This window comes from Podarcis raffonei, chromosome 2, assembly GCF_027172205.1.
Source record: "Podarcis raffonei isolate rPodRaf1 chromosome 2, rPodRaf1.pri, whole genome shotgun sequence".
NCBI lineage: Eukaryota > Metazoa > Chordata > Lepidosauria > Squamata > Lacertidae > Podarcis > Podarcis raffonei.
In genome coordinates, this window is record NC_070603.1 from 73,666,867 (window position 1) to 73,687,767 (window position 20,901).

Below are 20,901 nucleotides of genomic sequence, written 5' to 3' on the forward strand. Positions count from 1 at the left end.
CCGGAAGCTGTACGCCGGCTCCCTCGGCCAGTAAAGCGAGATGAGCGCCGCAACCCCAGAGTCGGTCACGACTGGACCTAATGGTCGGGGGTCCCTTTACCTTTTACTCTAACCGAAGGGAGGGTTAGCAGTGATGTAATGGTGGCAGTGACTGTATTGAAGAAGTTGATCATCTTTGGGCATAGAGAATTCTTCAACCAGCAGACTTCAATAAAGCACTAACCAAAAAGAGAGAAAAGTGTTTAAAGTCTTTTAGAACTTAGTATTTTTATTTTGTTTAATAATAAAGTTTGTTAAGCTTAGATGAATAATTGGAAGGTGGCTAAATATTTTCAAGCAGTTTCTTGGGATGGGGAGTCAGAGAGCTGGGATGGCAGTGTTTTTCCCGGAGCATGAGAAAGTGAAAACTGGTAGCACGAATACTGCTACATTCTTGTGGGTTTTAAAAAGGCACTGATGATTTAACAGCCAAAGAAAAGCAACTTGAAATCCCTCCTGCAAAGTTGGAGCGCAAATCTTGCCATCTCATACTCCAGGGTTTATAATATCATTTTTCATTGTTAACCTCAAAGCATAACCAGTGTTTCCTAGAATCTGTGGAGTTTTTGCTTTATTTTAGTTATTTATTAACTCCCCCCTCAAAAAAGGTGGAGGAGGAATTGAAGGAAAAACATTTTGAAGGTCACACATGCCCATTTTGTGTGTGTAACTGGGCCTGGTTGATTCAGAGGGAATGTTCCGTGTGGGAAAGCTCTGAAAGAACTCACTGCCTAGGCTTGGCTCATTCTCCATCAGTTTATTATTTAGCCTGCCAAACTGCCATTGGCTGTGTTCAAGCTGAGAATCATTAGGGATGGGTTTGGGTATAGTCATTAAGATGTCTATCAGGGTGCACTAGAAACTTAGATTGTAAGATTCCTAGTTCAGTAGCAGAAAATAATTAGTTCTGGTGACAGGTGTGGAATCCTGAATCTCTGAATAGAAAATGTCCTCTGGGAACCAAACTACATGATATGTTAACTTCAGCCCTGCATTTCATGTATCTGGGTTAGTTCTTGTTAAACAGCAACCACAGCAGAGGTGGAATGCGAATCTGGACCCTTGGCGCAAGAGGAAAGGTTTGTAGTGCTTTGTCCTTTCACTGTCCTGAGGAAAATCCTATTATTTCCCCGAAGCGCTTGCTTTTTCTTGGAGAAATTCTCTCCTGGTTTGTTTGTTTCTTAAAAACAAAAAACCCTCTTCCATTCCACTGCGGTCCCAATCCTGAATGCCTTCCCAACCACAACTGCTAATTAACAACAGCAGAAGGACGCATTAAATGCAATATAACACAGATAAAATACTGTGTGTTCTAGCCCTTGTTGCACTCAAGGACAGATTAATGCTTAATGCTCAGCATGAACAAATAACTGATTTGGCAGATAAGGAGGGGATTATGATTGTTAGGCATGTATGAATGATGCCCCCAGGATTCTTTCATAATACTAGAACCCAGATGATTCCATGACAATGAGTGGCAGTAGGTTCAGGGCTGATGAAAGAAAATACTTTTTCACAATATGCATACCGTAGAGCAGCCATGTACAACACGTCGATCGTGAGCCTGGGGTCGACTGCCGGGTTGTCTCTGGTCAATCGTGGGGCCTTTCTCTGCAACCTCAGATGCAGCAGGATCTGCTGCCGCAGCCAGTCTCCACAGCGATGCAACCCTGAGCAGCACGAGGGCGAGTGGAGGCAGAGGGAGGCATGAGGCACTATCGGGATCCCCATCAGGTGTGAGAATCCCGTTGACAGGGAGTAACTATTTGGATCTGTCATAATGATATCCAAACATAACTACTATATCTGTGAAATAAAGATCCTTTCTTTTTTTCTTTCTTTAATAAACTTAAATGACTATGGAGGATGGTAGATCACTGCCAGTTTTTGATACTTGTTGGTACATTACAGGCAACTTGAGGTTGGACGTGCCTGCCGTAGAGGATTAATTGCAACCAGAGATTCTGATAGCCTCCAACTTGGGGGAGGTCAGGCAAGTCCACCAATGGCTATTGGCAGTGCTTTTTTGTGTGGAAAAAAGAATGTGCTTCAGGCTAGCACGGAGTGTTACACACCCACCCAAAAGTACTGAATATCAGCCATAGCTGCTGAATATAGTTTTGAGTGCTTAGGGCAAAAGCAGACAGTGTCTTTCTCAATCTTGCTTTGCTTGCTCTTGGCCCCTGTTTGGAGATGGTGTGTTGAATTTAATATACCATTGGTCAGATTCAGCATCAGCAGTTCTTAGGTTCATAGAATTCTATTTTCTGGTCCCAAGTAACAGGTTTTTACCCCCTGCTCCACCAAAAGAATCCATCTGCTACTGCTTGCGCCACCATTCCTTCAACACATTGATTGCTTCAGTTTAAAGGAGTCATAGCGTTCTCTCTCAATCACTATTGAATTATATTCTGTCAGGTTAGGAACTGAAGTGCAGAAATAAGAAGTGAGTATTCAGATGAAGAGCCTGCATCATGAACCACCGTATGGTAGCTTGAGGCTCCCAACTATCATGACCTAATTGAACTGGGCATGTGATTGCATCACAATTCACCCAGCGCTTAATTTAATCCATGCTCAACTTGCAGCCTCAAAGCTGCCAAAAACATTTGGAAGCTCAGTGTATTTGAGCAATTGCACAAATCACTTCAGTGTGTGCTTAAAACGCTGTGCAGATCCACTAAACCCACATTCTCAACATGCCAATTTGATCATGTGAAGTGCCCTGTCTATTAGGAAGTTTTGATCAAGTTGGCTCATTCTCTTGCTTCTCTGCTTTCAGGAGTGTGTTTCTAGAAGTTGACCCCAGGCACCCAGAGATGGTGGAGAACTGGCTGTGCAGTCACCCCGACTTGCTCCTCTTTGTGTCTGCCACCCATAATGACTTTTGTGGAAAGTAAGAGCCTGTTTTACATTCATTCTTGTTCTACTGTCTACTAGAGTAGTTTCACAGAAGCGTAATGAGCACTGGCAAGTGTTGCCCCCTGCTTGGAATGCTGTGAGTCTCAGTGGAAAGATGCTCCAGCTCAGGCGTAGGCAATCTAAGGCCCAGGGGTCGGATGCGGCCCAATCGCCTTCTCAGTCCGGCCTGTGGACAGTCCGGGAATCAGTGTGTTTTTACATGAGTAGAATGTGTCCTTTTATTTAAAATGCATCTCTGGGTTATTTGTGGGGCATAGGAATTTGTTTATACCCCCCCCCCCAAATATAGTCCGGCCCACCACATGGTCTCAGGGACAGTGGACCGGCCCACAGCTGAAAAAGGTTGCTGAGCCCTGCTCCAGCTGATGCGTATTTTGCTACAAAAGTTTGAGCCACATGTTTTTCTCCTTCCATGGCATGCATGCCATGGCAGGACGGCCTTCGAAAAAGAAATAACAGTTTGGAATTCCATTAATCACATGAAAAAAACCTCTATTCTCTTTCTGTCCTAATGCATTTTGGGCATCATGCCTAAGTAACTGAAGGTGAACACCACTTGTCACCTCCAGCTCTCCGCCAAAATAACTCAGGCATATCATGAATGTGCTTTAAACACTTCCTGTATCTGATGAAGTGGATTCATGGGAAAAGAGGTTTTCCCATGAGATATTTTCTTCTTCATTGTAGCCCTTGTGGTCTCTCTTTGGGGGTCAATGCTGTGTTTTGTTGTCTTCCTATATAGGCCAAGGTTCCTGCATATCCAGAAAAATGGGGGAGAAAACAACAGAAGATACTGAATGAGTTCTGTCATCCCAGCACAGCTGCCTTTAGTGTTAGTCAACACAGAAAAGAATCCTTCTGTTAGACCTCAGTGCTGCAATAGGGATGGGAGTTTGGAACCTGTACCAGTGAACTCTGACGGTATATTCTCAAACAGCCAGTAAGAACACTCCATGCTGGTGGACACTTCATTCAGGTGATCAGCAGGCCCCGTTGTGTGATAGATGTTATGTAAATAAAGTTTTAAACTGTCAAACTTTCAAACGGTTGTTGCTGTTCTCACATGACAGGTGTGTGCTCTGCATCCAACCTAGATGCATTTTCTCTCTCTTTCTTTCTGCCATGATTTTTGCCAGCAAGTGGTTTTCATCAGGTGGAATAGTGCCACTATTCAAATACGGTTAAGCAGATCATTGAAAGTAAAGCCCACACTGTGCTAGCATAAGCCTCACAAAAACGAATAGAAGTTTATATTGGTAAAATATGATAGAGTTCAACTTTGCATTAACAAAAGTCAAGGGGGAACGTTTTCATATGTGAAGACCTTAAATTGATTGAACCTTCCAATGAATGTAAGAAGAGCCTTGCTGGACCAAGTCAAAGGCCCATCTAGTCCAGTCCCCTGTTCTCACGGTGGCCAGCTTGATGCCTATGGGAAACTTGCAAGCAGGACGTGAGTGAAACAAGACGCTCCCCACTTGGAATTCCCAGCAACTAGTGTGCAGAGGCATACTACCTGCAACAGCAGATGCAGAACATACCCTTCTAACCTCCTTATCCTCCATGAATTTGTGGAAATCTCATTTTAAGACATCCAGGTTGGTGGCCCATCACTGCATCTTTGGGGCGTGAAGCACACAGGTTGCTTATGAAGACTGGGTGAAAACTTGCTCCTGTTCCTCTTGATCTTTTAATCTGGAGTCTACCAGAAATATATAAGTACAGGGCAAGCCCAACCATGCGGGGCAAGACAACCAAAGCAGTTACTTGGCAGGCAAACATTATGCTGTGTGTGATGCAAGAAGTGTGCTTGCCCCCAGGTTCCACTGGAATGTGGCAGCAGATGCCAGGGCAGAACATTTGGGTTTGCAGGAAAATGTCTGACCCAGCCCAGAATGAGCTGGCATGTTAACTTACGAGATTTTGACCTCAGTGAATTTGAACCAAATTTAGACCTCTGCCTCTAGTTCAGATCCAAGTCCAGACTTGTTTATCCAGGGTTTTTGGTAGGGGAAAATTACTCATCCAGGAGGAATGTCTGGAGAAACAGGAGATGGATTTGCTGAAGGAAAGAACAAAAGTGCATGTATCAATAGTCAAGCTTCTTCCCTAAATGGAACCAGCTAGAAGATTTCGGACCGAATACGAACAGAAGGCACAAATGGGACAAAAAGAAATGTCCTGTGGCTTCTACTCAAAAGTTAGGTTTTGCAGTTTACTCTGGTTTGACTAAACATCTGGACAGAAACTTAAAGGAGGGCAGTCATAAGATCATCCTGGTTATTCTGGATTTAGTAAATGCTGGTTACATCCTTGCATCCATAAAAACTGCCCTCCAGTGTGCAATTTAATGGTCATGTGACTGGTTAAGTGCCTCTTATGCTATACCACCCTACTGTGGGCTAAAGTTTGGTAAGGGAGAGGATACCTGTTGATTCCATGTGTATACAAGCAGGAATTCTACTGTTTCCCTACATCTTTTGTATGGGGTAAGTTGGAGTCTTTTTGCAGCCTTGGAGCACAGACAGAAATTCCTTTCCAGTCATCTTACAAGCTCTTTGAAAGAGCAGGTAGATACTGCCGCCTTACCTATCTTATTCACACAATTAGAATGGCTGAAGTGGACTAAGAGGCAACATTCCAGTGAATATTCTTGAGGACAGGCTCTTATTAGCTGTAACCCTAGGAAAACAAGGAAAAAAATATTCTGAATCTCAGAAGCCAGAACAGCAAGAGGGATTGCTGCGCAGTGAAAGCAGCAATCCCTCTTGCTGTTCTGGCTTCTGTGATAGCTGCACAGCCTGCATTCGCTCCATAAGACGCGCACACATTTCCCCTTACTATTTAGGAGGGAAAAAGTGAGTCTTATAGAGCAAAAAATACGGTATACACACACACACACACACACACACACACACACACTTGTTCAGGTTTCTTAGAGAGGATTTTCAGGCTACACAACTAGGGAGCACACACTAAACATGACATGCTCCTGTAGGATTGTTGAGAGGTACGCTAACTATTCTGTCCATCAGCTTTATAATTTCACACTCTGATGTAGTCATTAAACATGTTACTGCTGTATTTTTCAGTGTGCCTTTTAGGCTACGTTGTGCAAAATGGTACTCAGCTGGACTGACTCAGCACAGGATTGTACAGTTGGAAGGGACCATGAGGGTCATCTACTCCACCCCCTGCAATGCAGGAATTATTTGACCAATGCAAGGCTTGAATCCACAACACTGTGATTTAAGAGTCTCCTGCTGTACTGGCTGAGCTATCCCAGCATTATATCAGCGTTCCTAACTTCTTAAGCATTTTGAGAAAGCAACCTGAATTGCGATTATTAATCTCATTCTTTCCTGGCAACAGTCTTCAGAGGTCGATGACCATTTAGTCCTAATTTACAGTTGGGCACAATGCAGAAGAAACTGGCCTAAGGCTAAGAGGGAAATTGAACCCAAGTCCAACTGGTCCATGCTGCTATATGCCTATGCTTACCTTCCCATTTTGTCTCCTTTTATAAAAGTTTGTGTTACAGTTTTTGAGCCAATGATCTTTAAGATCACATGGCATGTGCTGACCTCTTCTTTAGGACACGAAGGGAGAAAATTGCCATTTTCTTTTGCATGAGTTTCTTTGCCAAAGTGTCCTGGTAGAGGAAGCATGCCTTCTTCGACACAGTGTGTGCCACAGCATCTAATACACGTTTAGCAAAACACTTCATCTCGGAAGCCTCTGAGAACATATTAACGTGGCAGGCTCCAAGGGGCCGGTGACACCCCAGGCCAAAGACTTCTCCCAAGAGGGGAGGTTCCACCATGGAAAGTCTGCAATTTGACAACCAGTTCACTAGAGAGTTTCTAATTGCTTCATAAAGCTGCGGGCAGGTAATATTACTGCTTTCCTCATTTTACATAATTGTATCATAATTTAATAGAACTCATTCCTAGTCAGTTGGCACATGTTTTCAATTCCTTGGAGCCTCAGCAAGGAGGGGGTGGGAGTGTTTTCCTTAAATGAAATTTGCAGAGGGCTGGGTTTTGTTTTTCCCCCTGAGGCTGCTGGTGGTTAGGTTTCTTTGGGGACAACGCACTGCATCTGACAATTTCAGCTTTCCTGGAAAAGTGTCTGGAAATAACATGGGCTTTGCCAGAGTACCAGGAGGTGGCGCAGCAATTCCAACTACAGGCCCATGGTGATCCTCTCCAGGAAGACCCTGATGTGGAGACGGGGCTGCTCTGATCTGTTACAGAGCCATCCATTCTGAAATGAAATGAAACTAGAAATAGAAGAAGAGTTTGGATTTGATATCCCGCCTTTCACTCCCTTTAAGGAGTCTCAAAGCGGTTAACATTCTCCTTTCCCTTCCTCCCCCACAACAAACACTCTGTGAGGTGAGGGGGGCTGAGAGACTTCAAAGAAGTGTGACTAGCCCAAGGTCACCCAGCAGCTGCATGTGGAGGAGCAGGGAATCGAACCCGGTTCACCAGATTACGAGACTCTTAACCACTACACCACACTGAAACCACAACCTGATTGAAGCCCGTGCAATGTTTGTGATTGCCTTTGCCATTACCTTCCATCTCCCCCAAAAATGGTGGAGACTCACAACACGGATCACCAAACTCTGTTTGCAGGCTGAGTAAGAGAAAGGTCTTAAATTTCTGTATATGTGAAGTCGTCTTGGGAGCACAGCTTTCAGGCACAGATAGGCATAGCCAACCAATTTGGTGGAGTGGATAGAGCATTTGGTTGGACCGGAGAGTCAAATCCTCCTTCAGCCAATAAGTCCACCTCTTGTCACCTTGACCTACCTCGCATAATTGCTGAGAGTGAAAGGGGAATAATACTGGGCCTTTTCCCTTGAGCTCCTTGGAAGATGGCCAGTGTAACAAACGAGATCAGTAATAGTAGCCAACATGAACTGCACATGTTGAATAAGGGCCTCTTCTCCTTGCCACCTCACCACATAGTTGGTGATCATGGGAGAGACCCAGTTGTGGGCACATATCACCATGCACAGGATTAAGCTTTTTTTTCCCCTGCCACTCCAAAGATGAATGCCAAATCTGAAGCCTGTATGCATCATCTACTTGGCATGGATTGGCAGCCAACATGGGCAAGCTTTTTCATCTAGCTGCCATATGCTAAAGTAGTCGAGAGGCAACGTGTTCGACTCGATTCAATGTATGAAAGCTGGTTAAGTGTGAGCAGACCTGCAGGTGGGCTTAGCTATCTTCCATAGGCTGTGAATTGCTGCAGTCCTGGGCAGACTTTCTTCCCATACAGTGCTGAGGTGATTGCGATAATGGGCCATAAGTAGTGAATCATAAGATCGTCTGCTATTTGTTTGTTTTTCCAAGGGGGGGGGAGCAAACTAGACATCTGTGTTTTATTTTCCAAGAAATATTTCTCTGATCCTTCTGCATTCTATGTGAGGCAAGTTTCTTTCCCAGAAGTGAAATTGACACTTCCTCCAAAGAAGTGAATGGATGTGCTTCAGCAAATACCTTGACTTCAGTTTGGGTTTTTTTAATTGAGGTTGATAGTTTTGCTCTTTGTCAAGTATCATGGTGCACTAAACTGTTGACTGACTTGTATTAGATTATCCTTTTTTAGAGCAGGGAGTTGGGTTATGACTCTCACTACCTACCTTAGGCTACATGTGATGGGTAAGTAGGCCTGATGCAATATGACAGGTAAACTGTAGGTAACTGTTTTTAACAACAATTATTGTTTGCTGCTCCATAACAAAAAGTTGTCCAGGACAGACTGATTTCTCCTGTTATTTGGACCAAATACTTTTCCACTGCCCTAAGAGCAATTGTGATTCAAACTTATTCTGAAACCCTCCACACAACCACATGTAGTTTTAACAATTACTGCATGAATCATTGTCAGCTGTTCAGATTTTGTTCCTGCCAGTGCTAAAAACACAACCTTTAGCAAAATATTCTTAGCCTGTGTTGGCTTCCAGTGTTGTTTTTGACATTAAGATAAAACCAAAAGGGGAATTTAGAGTGGCCCTCTTGCCACAACTTTTTAAAGCATTTTCTCTCTCTCTTGACAGCAGTGAGAAGACCACAGCAGGAAAATGCAAGTCACTGCATCTCACAATACTGAGAATGTCTACACACAATACTGAGAATGTCTACATCCTTTTCCGATATAGTGGTACCTCGGTTCTCGAACGTAATCCATTCCAGAAGACCGTTTGGCTTCTGAATTGTTCGAAAACAGAAGCACAAAGGGCTGGTTGCAAGTTCAACTGGAAAAACTGAAAAACATGCAGCAGAAGCCATTCGATTTCTGAGGCACGTTCGAAAATGGAAGCAATTACTTCCAGGTTTTCGGTGTTCGAAAACTGAAACGTTTGGCTTCCGAGACGCTCGAAAACAGAGGTACCTCCTGCTTATATGAATCATATAAACAAACACAAACAAGGCATGCATTGCAGTTGGAATACAAGCACCAACAAACCTTGTCAGTCATGTCACAGGCTTTAGGGGCCTTTTAGCTTTTTTTATGCTGCATACGATAAAATACGTCTACAAAAATTATATTTCTACCTTAAATCGCTCTCTTCCCCTTCCTTAGGGAAAAGTGTCTAATTTCATTCTTGCAGCAATCCTGTGAAGTAAGTTAGGTTAAGAGTTGGGAAGTGACCAGATAATATCCAGTGGGCTTTATGGTCAACTAAGGATTTGAATCCATGTCTGTCCTGCCAGCTACCATATACGGCGCTCATCTTGCTTTCAAGCCGAGGGAGCCAGCGTTTGTCCACAGACAGTTTTCCGGGTCATGTGGCCAGCATGACTAAACCACTACTGGTGCATGGAGGACTGTGACAAGTGCCAGAGTGCACAGAAACGCCATTTACCTTCCCACCACAGCGGTACCTGTTTTTCTACTTGCACTGGTATGCTTTCAAACTGCTAGGTTGGCAGAAGCTGCTGGTGGTAGTCTACTTGCAATGTCTGTCTCTAAGGCATTGCATCAGTCTTTACTATTCAAAACTGTTACATAGACTGGTATTGTCTGATACTAGCCTGTTGTCTAGAGATGTTGCTACACATTAATTTTAGTTTTGGGGAATCCTTGCTTCAGCCGTCACATTACAAGCTGTCACAGAGAGAGTGGGGAGAGAGAGATTAGGGTGTGTGAATAGGGTCTGTATGTGGCTTTGGCCTTACTTCCCTTTGGCATTGGCCCCACCTACCACTGCCCTATGGTTTGTGGAAGGTTGTCTACAAAGACATGTGGTCCTCAGGTTGAAAAGGTTTCCAAAAGGGGAATCCTGGCAGTGATGTGGTGCAGACTATGATGGTGTAGCCCAGTGACCAACTGAAGCCAAGACCTTACGAATGCAAAGTGTGTGTTTATCACTAAGTTACAATGGTCTCTTGTCAATAGAGCCCAAACAACTACAACCAACATTGGGTAGATGGTGGATGTTGGTCAAGCTTTCAGAGCCTATTTTATCGTCTGATCCACTTGTTCACCCAATATTCACCCCAGTTCTCTCACACGCTCACACATTCTACCCGAAGCCAGTGTTGACCTTGTGGCGAAACCATTTTATGGTATGAGATATTCTGTTTGTTATTTCCTCTGATACAGCACATCACCACAGAGCATCATTAAATAAAAGCTAGTTTAGCAAATCAATAATTAAACAGAAAGTGTTTTGGCAGCAGAATAATTAAAAACAGAAAATATTTGTGGAAAGGAGTGCCATGTTCTCCCCGTTCCGTCCTCCCCATAGCTGTGCACAGCCGTGTGGCAGCATATGTCTGTGAAACGGACTGGATGATGCATCAGGAAAGGCAGCAGCTATCACTGAAGAGAGCAAAAGGTCAGCAGCCAAGCATAAATGAGGAACCGAGAAAGCCCCAGCCCAGCAGTGTGTGAGAGAAAGAAGTGGGAGTCTAGGAAGAACTCATGATATTTAAACTTAGAAAATGTTGCGTAATCTGAGATGCTGAGTATTGTATTGCTTTGTATTTATAATAATAATAGCCCTCCAAGCAGCTCAAGGTGGCATAATGGTTATGCCCCTCCCCATTACACCCTCACATTCAATCCTGTGGGGTACATTAGGCTGAGAGGTGATGACTGGCACCAAAACACCCAATGAACATCATGATTAAGTGTGGATCTGAACCCTCCTCTCTCAGGTCAACCAATCAGTTGATGCTTTGTTATATAGGCCTACCAGAAATCCCAGTTTTATGTCCAGTTAATGGCAGCCATTTTGTGACATTCTCTCAAAAATCCAAATGTGCCCCTGGGCCCAAAAAGGTTGGCATCCATTGTTCTATACGTCCAAATAGCCTGATATATTTGTAATTGGCAGAAAAGAGTGATCTGCCTGTTAGCATGTTGACTGATTGGTTCACACCAGTGCCTGACTGAGTGTTCTGCAAATGTTGCAGTTGCTATGTGCAACTTAAACAGTTATTCAGTATGCAGTATACTCCACTGTGCTAGGCTCCAGTAGCACTGGGCTTTGGAGAGAGCGGATTCTTGCAAGAAGTACAGAACAGGCATGCAGCCTTTCTCAGACTCCTCTCTATTTGTTTCTTAGACATGCGTAATTGTGGAACTAGAACTGTTTGCCCCAGCAGTAGCAATATGTCTGTTGCTTTCATCTTGACTTTTGGGAGCCCTTCCTCGCTGGCTTTCAGTTGAATGCAAGATAACGGAAATTTTTATTTATTTATTTATCTATTTTAATAAATTTATACACTGCCCTTCATCAAAAGATCTCACAAGATAAAAAAATACAAGAGAAAACAGACAAATAAACAGTTAAAAACAACAAAACAATAGCCCCCCTTCCACAAACACATTTAAAAGGCTGTATAATATCAATCAGCCAAAGCTTCCATCTCCCATGCAGATGCAAGAGTGAGAGCTCTTGAGCAACAGAACCTTTTTCTCTCTACAACCTTAAGCAACCCCTGTTTACACAACAGCCAACGTTTCTGAGAATAGAAACAAATCTGCTTGGAAATATAATTCAGCCCGCAAAGGCTGAAAGAAGCAGGGGATCTATGCCAGTCGGTGTTTGGGGGAAGATTGTGGCCCTGCAGAAAAGGACAGCATATTCTAAAGAAAAAAACAATGGTCCAGGTTCCAGCACCCAGGATAATCTGCTTTTTTTGTGGAAGGGGTGCTATGTGGGGCAGCTCTCATTAAAGGGAAATCCTCTGTATGGAAAGTTTGAATCAATGCATAGGAATATTAGGAAGCAGATTCGCTGGGTGAAGCCAGTGATGAGCTGTATGGCACATACAGTACATGTCAGTACCAGACAATACATGTACCTGGGCTGTGGGGCTGGCACATCAATTCCACTGGTACCGACTTTTCAGCAGCCCTAGCCATGAATAATGTTTTGGTGAGAGCTGGCTTAGCCTTTAACCCTTGTTTGTTGTCTTATTCTTTGTAATGAGGAGGTATGATAGTTGATGTTTGAAATGAGGGTGTGTGGGACCAGTAGGTGGGGGTTTTATTTTGTTTGTTTTTTCCATAATTATAGCCACAAATAGGCAACAGCCTAGGCACAAGTCACACATACCGTGACCAGGTGCAATGGGCATTTTAAGGTGGCTGGAAGTTGCCACATCTGCCATCACCTTGTGTGTCCTTTTGCGTGCAGATCGTTTCCTCTGGACTACTCCCTCCCCTACCTAGTGATCTGGGGTGGGAAGAAGTTGACACATCCCAGGAAAGGCACAGCATCTGCAGAGGCCTCTAAGCCACACACCACCATTTATGTCATCTACGATGTGCAGGGGCTGGTATGTAATTAACCTGGCTGGTCTAGATTATATCACGGACATCTGGATAATGGCACACTTTTGATGATTTGCCTCTGAGGTGCTGCTGCCGGATGCCGTCTATGTTGCAATTTTTAAGCATCGTTCTTATTTCACTGAGGTACTGTTTTACGAAGTGGTGTTACTTGCTTCAATGGGATATAAATATTTTAAACAAATAATCTTGGGTTTTTTTCTTGAATTGTTTATGGAAAAGGTACAGCCGTATCTGTTCTCAAGGGCTCCAGAAATATTTTTCAAGGCGCAGAACATGGCGGGATGTCAAAACAGTCCAATATGTAATTAATATTGTAAGATCCGGAAGGAATGCCACCTGCACTGTGAAGAGCACCATTCATAAATACTATAAAATGGTAGAAGATCTAGAGCTGGTGTGATGAACCTTTGGCCCTCCAGATGTTGAACTACAACTCCCATCACCCCTATCCATTGGCCATGATTGTTGGCAACATCTGGAGGGCCAGATGTCCCTCCTTCAGACAGAAGCTCTCCGCTCAGTTCCTTCCGCCATAGCAAAGCTCTGCTCCCAAGACACATCCAGCAAGACAGTGCAGTTGGTAGCTGGATCCTTTTGTCAGTTAGCTTTGACTATGACAGCTGCTACTTTTTTATTATTATCTCTCCTGCCGCTGCCACCAGTCTTAGGGGAGACTGGCTCCCTTTCAGTACATCTCTGCCTGCCTTCTTCCCATCTCCATCTGCATAATGGAGCAAGATGGTTGCTGCTGTTCTCCACAACACCCCCTGGGTTTGGTTGTGGGCTTTCCAACCTCAGCCATGCTCAGAGAAAATGACCTGCTAAAATGCCTGCTCCGTTCCTTGACCAAGATAATAATAGAAGGAACAGCTCTATCCTAACATACCTATTTTCTGATAACCTTCATACTTGCTAGAAACTACTCCAGCAGGCTAGATGTTTCTGGGCGGAGGTTGGGAATGCAAGGTATTTCTGTGTGCTAAAGCAATTGCTTTACCATTTTAGAGAACAGGTTATGGGCAGCGATCCAGTTAAACTTGATCCCTAATAGAAAAGCTTGAAATTGCAGTCAGTGCCTCCCTCTCTTTGGTTTCTCTTCTCCTTTGTAAAACATGGAAGGACAAGTCACAGGGGCTTCATGTGAAAGACAAGCCAGCCTGAAGGGATTATAAATACTCCTTTTATTGTCTCTGCATCAGTGAGAAAGCAGCAGCAAGAGGGAAAATTTCCGAAAAGCTCCCAGTCCCAAGCCTAACTGCTGTGAACTTTGGGTTCCTATTTGGAACTTCTATTCCTAGCATAGTTTTAAAGGAATTACTCTATATGATGGAACCCACAGCAATCATTTCTGTGTCGTTATACTTCCAGGAGTAAAGGCTTCCTTTAACTGGAGAAATGGGTTTCTAGAGCATGTAGGAACACGGGGTAAAATAGCACTTTGCAAATGATGCGTTAGCATCCACCCTTTTCTTAGAAACCTGCTGTGTAGGCAACATACCTTCAGAGTTAGCAACAGCAATAGTTTGAATGTTTCTTTGCCCCAGCATGTCTCTGGGTAGCATGAAACCTTAACACAATCATTTTCAATCCATGTGCTGTGAGAAAATGGCTAATGTGCGGTTGTGCTGTAAGCAGTTACAATGAGATGAATACAGCCTTAGTGAATTAACTGCTGGTCATCATCCTCTCACAAATATTTACTTGGATCTGAATATTGAGAAGTACTCCCCAAATCAATCTGCTGGATGCACTTCCTCTTGGTAGAGATGGAGAACCTGTGGCACTCCAACTCCCATTATCCTCAGTCAGCAGGGCCTGTGATCAGGGATGATGGGAGCTGTAGTTTGGAAACATCTGGAGGGCCACAGTTCCCCCCATCACTGCTGTATGGTTTTAAGAGAGCAGTGAAAGTTTTCGTGTATACAGGCTTTGGGTAGCTTCTGGTTAGTGAAAGTGACTGGCATTGTGTCATGACTGGTAGTTTGGTAAACAGAGGCTGGTACTGTATCTTGTTTGGCCCTCAAACCTAAAGTTCCCTATCCCAGCAAAAACCATGTGTCAAGGGACAAGCTAAAAGATATGGCCCTGCAGCCATTTTCAACTTATGGTTGAAGAGGTCTTGGTTTTGACCTCCATTTACCAGTACTTCTCACTTTTTTTATTAATTCCACAATTCCTCTCAAGCTGTATGGATCAGTTCTCGGTGATCTGGTTTCTACATGCAGGACACGTGCAATCTCTCACAGCTGCTACGTTCAGGTATCCCCCAAAGATGGGAAACATAGGAAGCATTGGGAACTGACCATATAAATATGAAATGAACTAAATAAAAGCCATTTTGCATGGTAACATTCCCCCAGCATTTCCTTGCATCAAAGGAAATAAAAGCGATATATCAGTCAGATTCCAGACACCTCCCACAAGGGCATTAAGTAGGGTGGATGTGCAATGAAGTAATCCCTGGAAATGATGTGATTCATCCTTCATGGAAAGCTAAGGTACCTACACACCTTAATTTAAAGGAACATTTGGCCATGCTGTTTTAGTAAAATGCATAAATTTCCATACAATAAAGAGAGAGAGAAGATAGTGGTACAACATGTAGGACCACTTTCCAAGATTTGTTGTATAGTACTAATCTCTTCTCAGTGCTTAACACACTCCAAAGTACTGCCCCCAAAGGGACAATAAAGGGCAGGTAGGCTTTATAGAGCTGCCCCAGCAACTAGTGCATGCCTAGCTAGGGCAGCAGGTGTTTCCAATACTGCCTGCCCACCCAGGGGTCTGCTCCCTGGCCTACTTGCACAACTTCAGGCAGGTCCTGGTCTGGAAGTCCCCAAAGAGGCCATAGGTCCAGCAGGTATAGGGAGATGGGAGATCCGCCAGGCAGCAGCTGCAGGCAGGTTCTGGTCTTGCCCCCAGGGTAGGCAACTATGCATCACTATCCACATGAAATAACAGATTAATTTAAGGACTCAGAAATATTAAAGCATTTGTGCTGCTAGGAGTTAGGGTTGTTGTTGTTGTTTAGTCGTTTAGTCGTGTCCAACTCTTCGTGACCCCATGGACCAGAGAACGCCAGGCACCTCTGTCCTCCACTACCTCCCGCAGTTTGGTCAAACTCATGCTGGTAACCTCGAAAACACTATCCAACCATCTCATCCTCTGTCGTCCCCTTCTCCTTGTGCCCTCCATCTTTCCCAACATCAGGGTCTTCTCCAGGGAGTCTTCTCTTCTCATGAGGTGGCCAAAGTACTGGAGCCTCAGCTTCACAATCTGTCCTTCCAGTGAGCACTCAGGGCTGATTTCCTTCAGAATGGAGAGGTTTGATCTTCTTGCAGTCCATGGGACTCTCAAGAGTCTCCTCCAGCACCAGAATTCAAAAGCATCAATTCTTCGGCGATCAGCCTTCTTTATGGTCCAGCTCTCACTTCCATACATCACTACTGGGAAAACCATAGCTTTAACTATACGAACCTTTGTTGGCAAGGTGATGTCTTTACTTCTCAAGATGCTGTCTAGGCCTGTCATTGCCCTTCTCCCAAGAAGCGGGCATCTTTTAATTTCGTGACTGCTGTCACCATCTGCAGTGATCATGGAGCCCAAGAAAGTAAAATCTCTCACTGCCTCCATTTCTTCCCCTTCTATTTGCCAGAAGGTGATGGGACCAGTGGCCATGATCTTCGTTTTTTTGATGTTGAGCTTCAGACCATATTTTGCGCTCTCCTCTTTTACCCTCATTAAAAGGTTCTTTAATTCCTCCTCACTTTCTGCCATCAAGGTTGTGTCATCTGCATATCTGAGGTTGTTGATATTTCTTCCGGCAATCTTAATTCCGGCTAGGGATTCATCCAGCCCAGCCTTTCGCATGATGAATTCTGCATATAAGTTAAATAAGCAGGGAGACAATATACAGCCTTGTCGTACTCCTTTTCCAATTTTGAACCAATCAGTTGTTCCATAACCAGTTCTAACTGTAGCTTCTTGCCCCACATAGAGATTTCTTAGGAGACAGATGAGGTAATCAGGCACTCCCATTTCTTTAAGAACTTGCCATAGTTTGCCGTCGTCGACACAGTCAAAGGCTTTTGCATAGTCAATGAAGCAGAAGTAGATGTCTTTCTGGAACTCTCTAGCTTTCTCCATAATCCAGCGCATGTTTGCAATTTGGTCTCTGGTTCCTCTGCCTCTTCTAAATCCAGCTTGCACTTCTGGGAGTTCTTGGTCCACATACTGCTTGAGCCTTCCTTGTAGAATTTTAAGCATAACCTTGCTAGCGTGTGAAATGAGTGCAATTGTGCGGTAGTTGGAGCACTCTTTGGCACTGCCCTTCTTTGGGACTGGGATGTAGACTGATCTTCTCCAATCTTCTGGCCACTGCTGAGTTTTCCAAACTTGCTGGCATATTGAGTGTAGCACCTTAACAGCATCATCTTTTAAAATTTTAAATAGTTCAGCTGGAATACCATCACTTCCACTGGCCTTGTTATTTGCAGTGCTTTCTAAGGCCCATTTGACTTCACTCTCCAGGATGTCTGGCTCAAGGTCAGCAACTACACTACCTGGGGTATACGAGACATCCATTTCTTTCTGGTATAATTCCTCTGTGTATTCTTGCCACCTCTTCTTGATGTCTTCTGCTTCTGTTAGGTCCTTTCCACTTTTGTCCTTTATTATGGAAATCTTTGTACGAAATGTTCCTTTCATATCTCCAATTTTCTTGAACAGATCTCTGGTTCTTCCCATTCTATTGCTTTCCTCTATTTCTTTGCATTGCTCGTTTAAGAAGGTCTTCTTGTCTCTCCTTGCTATTCTTTGGAAATCTGCATTCAATTTCCTGTATCTATCACTATCTCCCTCGCATTTTGCTTGCCTTCTCTCCCCCGCTATTTGTAAGGCCTCATTGGACAGCCACTTTGCTTTCTTGCATTTCCTTTTCATTGGGATGGTTTTCGTTGCTGCCTCCTGTATAATGTTACGAGCCTCCATCCATAGTTCTTCAGGCACTCTGTCCACCAAATCTAAATCCTTAAACCTGTTCCTCACTTCCACTGTGTATTCATAAGGGATTTGACTTAGATTGTATCTTACCGGCCCAGTGGTTTTTCCTACTTTCTTCAGTTTAAGCTTGAATTTTGCCACCCCTTCATGGATCACTGCCTTGCCGTGGCGAAGGGGCTTGAAGAACTCAGAGAAGCTATGAACTATGCTGAGCAGGGCACCCAAGATGAACAGGTCATAGTGGAGAGTTTTGACCAAACGTGATCCACCTGGAGGAGGAACCGGCAAGCCACTCCAGTATCCCTGCCAAGAAAACTCCATGGACAAAGACAACAGGCATATAAAAGTTATGACGCTGGAAGATGAGCCCCTCAGGTCGGAAGGCGTCCAACATGCTACTGGGGAAGAGCGGAGGGCAAGTACAAGTAGATACAGAGCTGATGAAGCGGCTGGGCCAAAGCCGAAAGGACGCTCAGTTGCGGATATGCCTGGAAGCGAAAGGAAAGTCCAATGCTGTAAAGAAAAATATTGCATAGGAACCTGAAATGTAAGAACGATGAACCTGGGTAAGTTGGAGGTGGTCAAAAATGAGATGGCAAGAATAAATATTGACATCCTGGGCATCAGTGAACTAAAATGGACGGGAATGGGTGAATTCAGTTCAGATGACCACCATATCTACTACTGTGGGCAAGAAACCCGTAAAAGAAATGGAGTGGCCCTCATTGTCAACAAAAGAGTGGCGAAAGCTGTACTGGGATGCAATCTCAAAAATGATAGAATGATCTCGATACGAATCCAAGGCAGACCTTTTAACATCACAGAAATCCAAGTTTATGCACCAACTACTGGTGCTGAAGAAACTGAAATAGACCAATTCTATGAAGACTTACAACACCTTATAGAAGTGACACCAAAGAAGGATGTTCTTCTCATTATAGGGGATTGGAATGCTAAAGTAGGGAGTCAAGAGATAAAAGGAACAACTGGCAAGTTTGGCCTTGGAGATCAAAACGAAGCAGGGCAAAGGCTAATAGAGTTCTGTCAAGAGAACAAGCTGGTCATCACAAACACGCTTTTCCAACAACACAAGAGACGACTCTACACATGGACATCACCAGATGGGCAGCATCGAAATCAGATTGATTATATTCTCTGCAGCCAAAGATGGAGAAGCTCTATACAGTTAGCAAAAACAAGGAGTTAGGGTTGCAGCCCCTTAATTGTGATTGTTCGGTTTCATACATGTTTGGCCAGCAGCTGCAACTCTTATCTTGTCTGTTCCTCTTCTGGCACAACCAGATGGTGATGTGCAACAACAAGTGACTTCACAGCATGTCGTTTCCTCCTGATATTGTGGACTACAACTAGTATTATCCCTGAGCATTGGCCTTGCTTGCTGGGGTTGATGGGGCTGTACTACGCACATCTAGTAAGTAAAAGTAAAAGACACCGCTTTGGCTACCCTTACTTTAGCCTTTGTCCTGAGCAGGAATGGAGAACCTGTGGCGCTCCAGATGTTAGACTGTAATTCACATCATCCCTGACCATTATCCATGCTGGCTGGGGCTGATGGAGTCTCAGCAACATCTGGAAGGCCACATGTCCCCCATCCCTGCTCTAGAGGATCTAAGCTTTGATGTGACCTACATGGCAATTTTACAAAGAAGGCTAAGAGAGACTCTGTATTCTACTGTCTGGGTGTTCTAAACCATAGACCAAGAGGAAGGTTCATGGGAGTGGCTGGGTGCAGATATGCCAAAAAAAGAGTGGGGTGCCAAAGACAACAGAGTGATCAATTCTAGTGCTTTATTAAGAAAGGTGTAGACTTACCAGCCTGCCAGGTCTCCTAGCCTTTTACATGTGCGGGATGGACACTGCAGCAAGGAGTTCACCTTTGGTTCAACACACTGGGATGGAACTGTGAATGTAAATATAAATGTAACTCAGTTGGCCCATAAGAAAATCTCCAAAATCCATATTAGCGTAATGCCTTTATCAGGCCATCCAGAGTGTCACAAAACTGTGAGGGTAGATCTTGGAAATTTAGAGAACTTCCAGCTTTTGCAATTATCTTGCAAACCTATTGGGGGAGCTACTGACCCAGGCTTCTGGATACAGATAAGCGTCCTCCATACTGACGGTAATTCTGCCAAGTACAGTTGTTTCCCCGAATATCTATGTGGTCACTAATTCCTCCAGCATTACCCATAATCTCTGAAGCTTTCTGTTTTGATTGCTCTCCAGTATTTCATCCAAACTTTTGGGACATGGTTCATGTGTGTGGCTTGAAAAAAGTAAGCACAGTGACTTGCTTCCTTCCCTTCTGTGGCTTCTTCCCATAAATCTTTCTGTCTGCAATTCTAAGAAAGTCATCTATATCCTTCGTTAACTGCAGAGTTGCATGTCTATTTGGGGATCTATTTTGATTGCTTCACTTAGAGTACTGTACATTAAATATAGAGACCTGTGTCAATGCAAACCTATGCTTTTGAATGGCAAGAATATTTATGCAGGCTTGAGTCCTAGCCAGCCTGTTCTAATTAAAGTTAATGGCTCAGATATCTGTGCTGGTTAAATTTATTATCACTTTGTCCTGTCAGTGAAGTAATGACAATTTACACCAGCCAAAAGGTCTGGCCAATCAGAGGTTGATAGCCTTGGTTGTTGTCACTTTTGGGGTTGAGCTATTTCAGGACATTTCGGTGATCTGCAGAAGATTAGCTGCTGGTTCTGCTGTCATCAGCCTCTGCAGAGAGATGAGGTGAGAACCTTTAACCATCCCTGGCACCATCTGCTTCTCAGCCCTTCTGCAGATCAGACTGTCCTGGGGGAACTGGGCCCTCTCTCCACTACACCTCCCAAACCCCAAGACTTCTCTTTGCCATCCAACAGGTCACGGCTGATTTTAGGGGCACCCATGGGGCCTTGTGTTATGTACTTAGTCGAATAGGATCCAAAATGCAGCAGTCTGATTGGCCCTAGAACAATAGGATTCAGAATGCAGCAGTCTGATTGGTCCTAGAACAATAGGATCCAGAATTCAGCAGTCAGATTGGTCCACAGGAGCCACCCAATCCAGCTCCAGGTGGAAGGGAATCCGCAACTGGATTG

General features: G+C 44.1%; 1 protein-coding gene across 2 annotated transcripts in view; it reads left to right on the forward strand.

Moving 5' to 3' along the window:
- Positions 1-12,970, forward strand: part of HEMK1 (HemK methyltransferase family member 1) — a 55,155-nt gene extending 42,185 nt beyond the window's left edge. Inside the window, exons 10-12 of one of the 2 annotated variants that reach the window (XR_008328987.1) lie at positions 2,822-2,935; positions 3,704-3,937; positions 9,035-12,970. Coding sequence is in view for 1 of the 2 variants with exons in the window: in XM_053377452.1 (XP_053233427.1) it covers positions 2,822-2,935; positions 3,704-3,758 (169 nt within the window). In the remaining variant the exon portion in view is untranslated. Of the gene's footprint in view, positions 1-2,821; positions 2,936-3,703; positions 3,998-9,034 lie in introns of those variants that run through there. The other variant, XM_053377452.1, reaches the window with a different exon arrangement.
- The last annotated feature ends 7,931 nt before the right edge of the window (positions 12,971-20,901 follow it).